We start from the raw sequence: 12,401 nt of genomic DNA, 5'->3' as shown, positions 1-12,401 counted from the left end.
CCATGTCTTTATGGACCTTGCTTTGTGCACTGGTGCACAGTCATGTTGGAAGAGGAAGGGGCCAGCTCCAAACTGTTCCCACAAAGTTGGGAGCATGGAATTGTCCAAAATGTCTTGGTATGCTGAAGCATTCAGAGTTCCTTTCACTGGAACTAAGGGGCCAAGCCCAGCTCCTGAAAAACAACCCCACACCATAATCCCCCCTCCACCAAACTTTACATTTGGCACAATGCAGTCAGACAAGTACCGTTCTCCTGGCAACCGCCAAACCCAGACTCGTCCATCAGATTGCCAGATGGAGAAGCGCGTTTCGTCACTCCAGAGAACGCGTCTCCACTGCTCTAGAGTCCAGTGGCGGCGTGCTTTACACCACTGCATCCGACGCTTTGCATTGCACTTGGTGATGTATGGCTTGGATGAAGCTGCTCGGCCATGGAAACCCATTCCATGAAGCTCTCTGCGCACTGTTCTTGAGCTAATCTGAAGGCCACATGAAGTTTGGAGGTCTGTAGCGATTGACTCTGCAGAAAGTTATATATACATAACATATACATACAAACATATATATATATATACATACATACATACATACAAACATATACATACAAACATATATATATATATACATACATATATATATATATACAAACATATATACATACAAACATATATTCATACATACATACAAACATATACATACAAACATAAATATATATACATACATATATACATACAAACATATATATATACATACATATACACATACAAACATATATTCATACATACATACAAACATATATATATACACATACATATATATATACATACATACATATATACATACATACATATATGTATATATATATATATATATATATATATCTCATATATATATATATATATATATATCATTGTTTCATGATGGAGAAAATTAAAGGGCAGGAAGCAGTGACAGTCAGTGACATCATGCACCTACTTTTTAACTTTTGGGGTACAGTGCGCACAACACAGAAGCATGTGAGATTGAGAGACAAATGGATTTTGAACCATTATCTTTATATATCGCGAGGGTAAATTGTACATCTGCGTTTGCAAGTTTTGTGATATTTTTGGTTATGGGGGTTTTCACTGACAATGATTCAGAAAAAAATTGCATGCCCCCTTGTTTCCTGTTTGAATGGGCATCATGACGTCTCTGGTGACATCGATGATGGAAGTAGACATTACAGTCAATAAAAATTCCCAGGACCATGCAAAATGAAAACTGTGTATGTGTCTAGAGTAATGAGTAACAGCAACATACATGAACAGTGATGTTCACCACAACAGGTAGTCTTCTTCCTGTTAAATGAATATAAAGAGTAAATGAATGATTGACATTGATTCCTACAAGCCATCACCTATGAAATTGAAAATTAAAATTTTGAAAAGCAAAGAAATTCACAGAAATCCAGACAGCAGCAAGGAAAGAGTATCTCCATGCTTTTGATATTTTTGCCTGTGGTGATTATATTCCTAGTAAATGTTGCTACTGTATTAAATAAAAGAATTTATCACTGCTCACTTTAATAGGAACACTTGTACACCTGCTCATTTTTGCTGTTATCCAATCATGTGGCAGCAGCACAATGCATAAAATCATGCAGATACACGCCAGAAAAACTGTGAGTTCTATGACTTTATCCATGACAGGGTTACTGGTTCCAGATGGCTTGAATTGAGTATTTCATGAAGCGCTTAACTCCTGTGTTTTTCACACAACATTTTACACTGATTGGTCAAAACAAACAAAAACGAGTGAGTGACTGTTCTGTTGGTGGAAATGCCTTGTTGACAAAAGAGATCAGAGTTATCCGTTTGGTTTGAGCTGGCAGAAAGGGTATAACTGATATAATCTCTGTACAACCACAGTGAGAAGAAAAGCATAAAAAAACAGCCTCTGGGTTTGATGTGTTGTGCAGTCAGCAGACTGCACAACCAGCAGACGTTTGGGGTTTTTTCTGCACCATTTTGGGTAGACTCTAGTGACTAGAAAGTTTGTCATCACTGCAACAATGGGATGCAAAAGGGAATTATTTGTACATAATAATAATAATAATAATAATAATAATAATAATAATAATAATAATAATAATAATAATAATTTGTAGGAGTATTTCCATAAGAAATGTGGTTTTCATGAAAATCTTGATGCTGTTGTCCTTCCTTGTTGGAGTCACCAAAGCAGATCAGTCGGTCTGCATATTTGATTTTGGCACAGGTTTTACAGTGGATGCCCTTCCTAAAACAACCCTGGCACTAAGGGTTAACCCCTAATTGACTGGGCTGGTTCCCTACCCTAGGACTCAATCCTGGGCTGCAGCAGCAAAAGTGCAGGATCCTGCCACCGGACCTCCAGGGATCTGTTCATGACAATGTAATTTTAGAAAAACCTTGGTATGTTACTTGTGCCCATGATTACACACAATGTAAACCTTAACTGATTGAACCTATCATATAATTTGCATAGATTACTGAACTTTTATGTGGAATACACTGTCACGATTAAATAGCTATTTATAGATAGATATTTATTTACATTTATAGCAGTTAGCAGATGCCCATAAACAGATCAACAAGTGTTTTGTAGTCTCTATCAAAAACACATCCTCTTTCTGCTTCACAAGGTCAGGGGCTAAAAATACCATCAAGAACATGTTGTGAAAAAAAGTCATCTTATCTTACTGGCACAAATTAATTAAAGAATATGGAAGAATAGACAAATAAATCTAATAATTTACTTTTGACAAAAGTCTGCTATATCAATGGATGATCTTTCTTCACATAGCTATAACATGGCACCAAAATTCTTAGCTGACAGAAGGTTTAGAGCATGACACCATTTTCTTGATACTTCACTTAATTCAGATCTAATTCACATTTTCTCTAGTTTGTTTCTGTGTTACATTGCTAAATAGTTTATTGAGAAGTGAGACCAAATAACTTGCACTTTTGCCTTTCTGCCATTTCTTTCACCATGGCAGTCAGTGGGCACTACCTGTTATGGAGTTTTGCGGGCATAACTAATAGCAAATAATCTGCGTCAAAAATCCGTTTTGCATTTTTTCAGGTGATCATGCACATGCAAATGAGTGTTTCTGAAAGTTTTGTAAATCTGGTTGATAGAATTTTCTTTTGGGTTCACTTTTGAGGAAGAAGTCCGATTTGCACTGCTGCCACTGCTTCTGAGCTGATATCAGGAAACAATAATACTGAAAGAACCACACAAAGTCGGCGTCCTAGTAGCACTGCTCTTCAAAGTTTATTGAGACATTATCATTATCTACTGTATGTGCAATAAAAGGCAATATTCATGGTTAACAAAAGAGGTCTCTACAGGTGGGCTAAAGACAATAGGCATTAACAATGGACATCAACAGTGTCAACAGAGGTGGTGGCAGATCTCTCTACAGTTGGGCTGATAACGGGCTGTCTGTGCTCGTCACATTCCTCATTCATTCAAAACAAAGAATTTCTTCGTCTTAAAGGATATCATGGTCATAAGTTAAGGTCATAGACAAAAGACATCATGAAATCAACACAGAGTGTGCCAAGATATATCTAAAATATATCACTGGTAGACATTTTTAGTTGTTTGGCTTTCAGAAAACATTTACATACAACTTTACCAAAAAGATTGATAATTTGCAAAAAGCCAATACATCCCAATGATAGTGCTTGTCTGCACAAATTGCTGTGGCAATCTTTTTTAAAAAATCATTTCAGTGACTCCTTGTCATGTTGTTTATTATGACAATGCCCAAAGAATCCCATTAATTATCTTACATTAACTTACATTAAATGTAAGCTTTATAAGAATTTAAATACAGTCCGTAAACATGTCAAGTTCAGGTGGTGGACTGCTGCCTGTCTTTGTTTGTTGCTCGTCCACACAGCTGAAGCAGACTTTTCTGGTAATTATGAGCCAGGAAGAAGTACATAACTGGATCCATTATACCACTAAGACACGTGAGAGCAGAGGTTAAGCAGTTACCAAAGGCCAAATATCTCTGTACAAAATCAGATTTTTCCTGTCTGTAGCGCTCAATGTAAAGTAAACGGTGCACGAAATAGGGCACAAAGGCCACTATGAAGGTAGCCAGAGTCAGCAGGATCATTCTGACTGCTTTAGTTTGGACAAACGTCCTCTGTTGAAATGTCATCACTCTGAGCTTGAAAAAAATGAGGATGTAAGACACCGTCAGAGAGACCAGAGGAACAGTAAATGCAACTACTGTTGACACAAGTGCTTTGAAAGATCTTTTCTCCAGGTACAGCTCTGTACAAATAGTCATATTTCTCCCTGATGACATTATTTTTGTTGTTACCGTTTCAGAAGTGAAGAGCACAGGCACCATTGAACAAGTCACCAATGCCCATAATATGATACACACCACTTTAGCATTTTTACTTCTCCTCAGGGATTGACACTTCATGGGCAGGATGACGGCTAACAGGCGGTCCAGTCCAATGCAAGTTATAAGGTACATGCTGCAGTAGAGATTTATAAAAAACAGGAATCCTACCAGGCGACATGATGCCTCCCCAAGTGGCCAGTCACTGTTCAACATATGATAAATCACACGAATGGGCAGCACCAAAACATAACACATATCAGCTATTGCCAGGTTCAGAAGGAACACCTTGGAAGAGGAAGACTTCTTATTGTGAAAGAAAACCCACAGAGCCAGCATATTGCATGGAACAGAAATGATGAAGACAATGACGTAAAATGTGGCAAAAAATATGTTCTCTGCATGGGACCCAGCTGAGTAGTACACTGAGACATTCATAATTATATCTTCACTCTGAGTCTGAGAGAGAGAGAGAGCGCGAGAGAGAGAGAGATGGAAAATACAGTACAGTGTATCCATCAATATGCAGTATGCATTAATTATTGAGATAACTAGCCCATGTGATGTGTATGCGTCAACCTTTACTTTTTCATTCTAGCTTTGATTTACATCAGAGGTGTTTATTTATTTTATGCAATTGGCCAATTGCATAAAATAAAACAACATTTTGCGCCCTGGCAAGAAAAAAACAAACAAACAATAATTTGGATATTTGGATGTCACCATATTCTAAAAAATAAACCAGAAATAAAAAATAGCTATTTATGCTTATAGTTTTTTTTTTTTTTTTTTGCTGATGGTAAAGTCTGCTTTTCATACTCAGAATATGGTAATTAAAACATTTCTTTTACTATTTCTTTTTTATCTAAATATTTGTCAGCTTGATATTTTTTAAGAAAATATTTTTAGAAAGCTTTTAGAAATATTTACAATTCTGTTGTTTTATTCAGAGACATTTCAGGAGACCACAGTTCTATAATTTGAAGCATATTTCTTTGAAAAAGAAAGTACATTGGGAGATTAAGTACTTACTGATTAGTTGAATAATTCTTTTATATTGATTTCTGAATACCGATTGCGCTTCAGCAAAGCTTTTGAAATGACTCTTCTTTAGTTATGTTTTCCTTCTTCCTGTTGTGGTTACTGACATGATGTACTTTAACCACCCACTATTTCTGAGTAAAACCTCACTGTGAATGTGTTGTGTAGAGTTCACTATGTATCACATTTTTGTGTCCATATTATTAGCTACTTACACTACACACTACTAATGCACATGTCCAACTGTTCAGTGTTTCAGTAGTTTTTGCATTACTTGCTGTTCTCTAACAAGGTGCTTAACAGCAAAATTCAGAACTGGTGTTTGATCCATGAATCGACCAATAAATTTTCTGGTTCAATTAGAATTGATATTTAAACTGTCCTCTTCATCATGCTGTTCACATTTTGACATCATGAGACCAAGACGATGCCTAACAATTGATCAACAGTACCTCGCCATTCTGAGGCTTCAAACAGGATGTTCTCAGAGGGAAGTGGTCACTGAGCTTAGAGTGTCACAGAGTGTCATCAGCAGGTTGCTACAGAGATACAGAGAGACGGGAAGAGTCACAATAGGGATAGAAGTGGACGTTGTAAGAAACTACAGACTGCCTCAACCCAGATTCCACTCCACAGTACACATCTGAAAGAGCTCATTCCCAAAAAAGGCTTACATATCATATAGAAATATCTTTAATTCAAACCAGTTTATTTATTTTGGTATTTTACATTGGCTTTAAGCAGCCGTACCAAACATTTAGAACACTTAATCCAATTAATTATTAGTCTGGGAGCGGCAGCAGGACATCAAGAACCATCCCAGAACAATGGGTATATGTGACCATGATTACCATTTAGTATTGCCCGACCATTTGGGTGATAACACCTAGAACAATACCTAGCCAAGGTGTACGTGACCGTGATTACCATTTAAGGACATCTGGCTAGACGACAGTATCATCCAGCCATTTGGGGAATACTCATTTCTTACACTGATTTACATTTAAAGTGAAACTCATTTAAATTACAGACGGGAAACACTGTATAAAAGGTTTGAGCAGGATTTGTCCTGCGTTCTTTTTGACTCCGATGAACCCAAAGTACTTTATGTATTTTGTCACTGCGATGCTGCAATAAACTTCTACATTAAGATCTTCGACGCCCTCATCGTTTTATTTTTCTTACAACATCCTTTGGCCACATCCCACTTTGATGACCGCTTCATTGTGAACAGTGCCCTGCGGAACCGGATGATGAATGCCACTCAACTCCTGAAGTTGAATACCTGACCACACCACCAAGCACAGGCGTCATCGTCTTGCATGGGCCAGGGAGCATTTATGCTGGACAAGGGACCAGTGGGCCTCAGTGCTGTTCTCTGATGAAAGTCGATTCACGTTGAGCAGAAATGATGACCGCCAACGATGTTGGAGACATCAAGGAGAGCGCTATGCATCAGCCACTGTTGTCACCAGATGAGCCTTTGGTGGTGGTGGTGTTACAGTCTGGGCAGTGTGTCTACTCAATACAGAACTGCCCTACATCTTGTGAATGGTACAGTGACAAGCCAATACTACCTGAATAACATCATTAATCCAGTCATTGTGTCCCTGCATGAACAACACAGGCCTAATTTCATCTTCATGGACGACAATGCTCCAGCTCATCGAGGTCACATCATTAGGGAACGGCTGCTGGAGGCTGGGGTACCTCAAATGGAGTGGCCTGCACTTTCTCCAGACCTGAATCCCATAGAAAACCTATGGGATCAGCTGAGTCGCCGTGTAGAGGCTCGGAACCCTGCACCCCAGAACCTCAATGACCTGAGGGCCACCCTTCAAGAAGAGTGGAATGCCATGCCTCAGCAGACAATAAGTTGACTCGTGAACAGCATGAGATGTCGTTGTCAAGCTGTAATTGATGGTCAAGGGCACATGACAAATTATTGAGATGTTGACATTTTTTGTTGTGGTATACCCACCACTGTTGTTGGCTTTTGTTTCAATAAATTGTTTGAGATGAGGAAATTTTCCATTTTCCATAAATTTCACCCAAAAGCCAAATATAACTTTTTGTGAGTAGTGTATCTTGAAGCTACACAAAACCTGATTAGATGAAATTAGATGAAATAAAACCAGATTTCTGATATTATAAAATATTAGTAAATGGGTCAAATTTGATCCTGAAGACAAATGGAGGGTTAAGAATGCTGATTTCTTGTGTTAAAAATGCTTCACCATCCATTACATCTAGCAAATGGTGATCTTTTTCCATTCATGAATAGTTTAGGGGACTCGTGACAAACCACACAGATAAGCTTTTATGTCTATAAAAAATACTAACTGGAATAAGAGCATTTATTTGTGGGTGTACATGTTCTTAATAAAGTGGACAGTGTGTGTTTGGTAAAATAAAGGCATTTTTAAAATTTGAATTTCTACACCCCTCCCTGAACCGCCACCTTATTGTGGTGGAGGAGTTTGAGTACCCGAATGAGCCTAGGAGCCATGTTGTCAGGGGCCAAGTGCCCCTGGTAGGGTCTCCCAAGGCAAACGGGTCCTAGGTGACGGGTCAGACTAAGAGCAGTTCAAATCCCCCTTATGAAGAAAACAAAAGCAAGGACTGTTACGTCGCCCGGATTGGCGTTACCGGGGCCCCAACCTGGAGCCAGGCCTGGGGCTGGGGCACGCAGGCGAGCGCCTGGTGGCCGAGTCTTCGCCTATGGGACTCGGCCGGGCATAGCCCGAAAGAGCGACGTAGGCCCACCACCCGCAGGAAGGAGCATAAGGGGCTGGTGCAATGTGTTTTGGGTAGCAGTCATGGGCAGGGGCCTAGACGACCCAAACCCTGGTTACAGAATCTGGCTCTTGGGACATGGAATGTCACTTCACTGGGGGGGAAGGAGCCTGAGCTGGTGGGGGAGGCTGAGCGGTACCGGCTAGAGATAGTCGGGCTCGCCTCCACGCACAGCCTGGGCTCTGGAACCCAACTCCTGGAGAGAGGTTGGACCCTCTACTACTCTGGAGTACCTCATGGTGAGAGGCGGCGGGCTGGGGTGGGCTTGCTTATAGCCCCCGAGCTCAGCCGCCATGTGTTGGAGTTTTCCCCAGTAAATGAGAGGGTGGTTTCCCTGCGCCTTCGGGTGGGGGATAGGGGCCTCACTGTTGTTTCGGCTTACGGGCCGAACAGCAGTGTGGAGTACCCAACCTTCTTGGAGACCCTACGAGGGGTGCTGGAAGGTGCCCCGACTGGGGACTCCATAGTTATACTGGGGGACTTCAACGCCCATGTGGGTAACGACAGTGTTACCTGGAGGGGCGTGATTGGGAGGAACGGCCCCCCTGATCTGAACTCAAGTGGTGTTCTGTTATTGGACTTCTGTGCTAGTCACAGTCTGTCCATAACGAACACCATGTTCAAGCATAAGGGTGCCCATCAGTACACGTGGTACCAGGACACCTTAGGCCGGAGGTCGATAATCGACTTTGTGGTCGTGTCATCTGACCTTCGGCCATATGTCTTGGACACTAGGGTGAAGAGAGGGGCCGAGCTGTCAACTGATCACCACCTGGTGGTGAGTTGGATCCGCTTGCAGAGGAGGATGCCGGACAGACTTGGCAGACCCAAACGTATTGTGGGGGTCTGTTGGGAACATCTGGCTGAACCCTCTGTTAGGGAGGTCTTCAACTCCCACCTCCGGGAAAGTTTCGACAAGATTCCGAGGGAGGTTGGGGACATTGAGTCTGAGTGGACCATGTTCTCCTCCTCCATTGTTGACGCAGCTACCAGGAGCTGTGGCCATAAGGTCTCTGGTGCCTGTCGTGGCGGCAATCCCCGAACCCAGTGGTGGACACTGGAAGTAAGGGATGCTGTCAAGCTGAAGAAAGAGTCCTATCGAGCCTGGTTGGCTCGTGGGACTCCGGAGGCAGCTGATGAGTACCGGCAGGCCAAGCGAGCTGCAGCCCGGGTGGTTGTGGAAGCAAAAACTCGGGTCTGGGAGGAGTTCGGGGAGGCCATGGAGAAGGACTATCAGAAATTAGAGGTCTTGGGGAAATTCTGGCAGACCGTCCAGCGCCTCAGAAGAGGTAAGCAGCTCTCTGCCAGCACTGTGTATGGTGCTGGTGGAGAGTTGCTGCCCTTGACTGGGGATATTGTCGGAAGGTGGAAGGAATACTTAGAGGATCTCCTCAATCCTACTGACACACCTTCCGTAGAGGAAGCAGAGGCTGAGGACTCAGAGGTAGATTCATCCATTACCCTAGCTGAAGTCACTGAGGTAGTCCAGCAGCTCCTTGGTGGCAAGGCGCCGGGAGTGGATGAGATTCGCCCTGAGTACCTTAAGTCTCTGGATGTTGTGGGGCTGTCTTGGCTGACACATCTCTGCAACATAGCGTGGCAGTCAGGGACAGTGCCTCTGGACTGGGCGACCGGGGTGGTGGTCCCTCTTTTTAAGAAGGGGGATCGGAGGGTGTGTTCCAACTATAGGGGATCACACACTTCAGCCTCCCAGGGAAAGTCTATTCCAGGGTACTGGAGAGGAGAGTTCGTCCTTTAGTCGAACCACGGATTCAGGAGGAACAATGCGGGTTTCGTCCTAGTCGTGGGACACTGGACCAGCTCTATATCCTTCACAGGGTGCTTGAGGGTTCATGGGAGTTTGCCCAATCAGTCCACATGTGGTATGTGGACTTGGAGAAGGCATTCGACCGAGTCCCTCGTGGCATCCTGTGGGAGGTGCTCTGGGAGTATGGGGACCGCGGCCCTCTGTTAAGGGCTGTTCGGTCTCTGTATGACCGGAGCAGGAGCTTGGTTCGCATTGCCGGCTGTAATTCACATCTGTTCCCAGTGCATGTTGGACTCCGGCAGGGTTGTCCTTTGTCACCGGTTCTGTTCATTATTTTTATGGACAGAATTTCTAGGCGCAGCCAGGTGGTGGAGGGAGTCCGGTTTGGGGATCATAGGATTTCGTCTCTGCTTTTTGCAGATGATGTTGTCCTGTTGGCTCCTTTGAGCCAGGACTTACGGCATGCGCTGGGGCAGTTCGCAGCCGAGTGCGAAGCGGCTGGGATGAGGATCAGCACCTCCAAATCCATGGCCATGGTTCTCGACCGGAAAAAGGTGGTTTGTCCCCTCCAGGTTGGAGGGGTGTTCCTTCCTCAAGTGGAGGAGTTTAAGTATCTCGGGGTTTTGTTTACAAGTGAGGGAAGGATGGAGCATGAGATTGACAAACGGATTGGTGCAGCGGCAGCAGCAATGCGGTCTATGTACTGGTCTGTTGTGGTGAAGAAGGAGCTGAGCCGAAAGGCGAAGCTCTCAATTTACCAGTCAATCTACGTTCCTACTCTTACTTATGGTCATGAGCTCTGGGTCATGACCGAAAGGACAAGATCCCGGATACAGGCGGCCGAAATGAGTTTTCTTCGTAAGGTGGCGGGGCGTTCTCTTAGAGATAGGGTAAGGAGCTCTGTCACCCGGGAGGAGCTCGGAGTAGAGCCGCTGCTCCTCTACATCGAAAGGGGCCAGTTGAGGTGGTTTGGGCATCTGTTTCGGATGCCTCCTGGATGTCTCCCAGGGGAGGTGTTCCGGGCATGCCCAACCAGGAAGAGACCCCGGGGAAGACCCAGGACACGCTGGAGGGACTATGTCTCTCGGCTGACCTGGGAACACCTTGGAATTCCCCCGGAAGAGCTGGAGGAAGTGGCTAGGGAGAAGGAAGTCTGCTGCCCCCGTGACCCGGCTACGGATAAGCGGGAGACAATGAATTTAATGAATGAATGAATGAATGAATGAATTTCTACACTGTAAAACCTTCTGCTGTAAATTTAGTGGCATCTAGATTGCAAGTCACTTACTGTATTTTCACAAGACTATTGTAATCAGCTTTTACAGTATAGTGCAGTTATTACCCAAAAGTCCTACTGCAACATCACTTCATTTTACAGCATTTAATCATATTGTCTACAGCAACACATTAGATTTTTATAAGGCATACTGTAATTACTGTTTTTTAATACTGACTGAAGTACAGATCATTAAATAATAAAAAAAAGACCACATTTTCTTATTTGTCATAACATTAGTGGCAACAGAAAATTGAAAATCATTCTCTTGTATGAGGTTTACAACATTTGTAAAGCAAATGGCAAAAAAAATTGCATTTGTCAGTATTTTTTTTTTAAATAAAGTGCAATTAAAGTAGAATTAACAAAAACAAACAATGCTGTAATGTTAAAATTCTCCCTTAACCACAAATGTTTATTCTGAACAACAAACGTGAATAGTATAACAATTGAACTGAAAGATTTTCAGAAATATATTTTAACCAAGAAACTGAAAAGAGGCTGAAACACACTTACTTTTTGAATCTGGTTCCTTTCAATGTTTTTTCGGGTTATTTAAGGCAGTTTTTTTTTTGCCACTTTCTCATATCTAAAACTATATCTGGTTGCCTCAGATACGAAGTTTAGTAAACATTTTGAGAAGTACATTACATCAAGATTCTGAACTCAATCATCTGTAAAAAATAATTACAAGACAAAATGTTTTGCAGGTTTTGGATTAATGATTTTTTTTGGTCAGTCCTAAAGGGTGACAATTATGGAAGCGACTATTAAGCGACTACGACTAATCAGTCTACTACGTATGTTTCTAAGCACATGAAGAGAATTTATAACAAAATACAAAAACAGACAATGCAGATGACACACATGCAGATGTTTAATGTTTTCATACAGAATCTTGCCCAAATTTTTAAAGCTGTTTGGTTTTTAAAGCTCTACACAAACTAAAAAATCTATTTACAAAATCTGTGCAGGTATGCTTTTTCCTTTACATGGTATTGCATTATGTTTCTACAGATTCAGGATGACACAGAAATAAACTATGGTGCAGTATGCAAACTAAACTCAACTCAATCTCTGAGCAACAGTTACTATATACAGGGGTAGTACACTATTTATAAGAGCA

The 12,401-nt window shown here is 42.1% G+C and overlaps 1 protein-coding gene across 1 annotated transcript; it reads right to left on the bottom strand.

The window, feature by feature from the left end:
• Positions 1-3,271: 3,271 nt before the first annotated feature.
• Positions 3,272-8,980, bottom strand: si:dkey-96n2.3 (uracil nucleotide/cysteinyl leukotriene receptor). The gene is made up of 2 exons (XM_058403020.1): positions 5,427-8,980; positions 3,272-4,853 (listed from the first exon to the last, which is right to left on the bottom strand). Exon 2 carries the CDS (start codon positions 4,830-4,832, stop codon positions 3,888-3,890), a length of 945 nt encoding a protein of 314 aa, XP_058259003.1. The 5' UTR covers positions 4,833-4,853; positions 5,427-8,980; the 3' UTR covers positions 3,272-3,887.
• Positions 8,981-12,401: the final 3,421 nt, after the last annotated feature.

This window comes from Hemibagrus wyckioides, linkage group LG01 (assembly GCF_019097595.1).
Source record: "Hemibagrus wyckioides isolate EC202008001 linkage group LG01, SWU_Hwy_1.0, whole genome shotgun sequence".
NCBI classification, from domain to species: domain Eukaryota; kingdom Metazoa; phylum Chordata; class Actinopteri; order Siluriformes; family Bagridae; genus Hemibagrus; species Hemibagrus wyckioides.
Note: the sequence above shows the minus strand (reverse complement) of the source record. Positions and strands in the feature narration are given on the sequence as shown.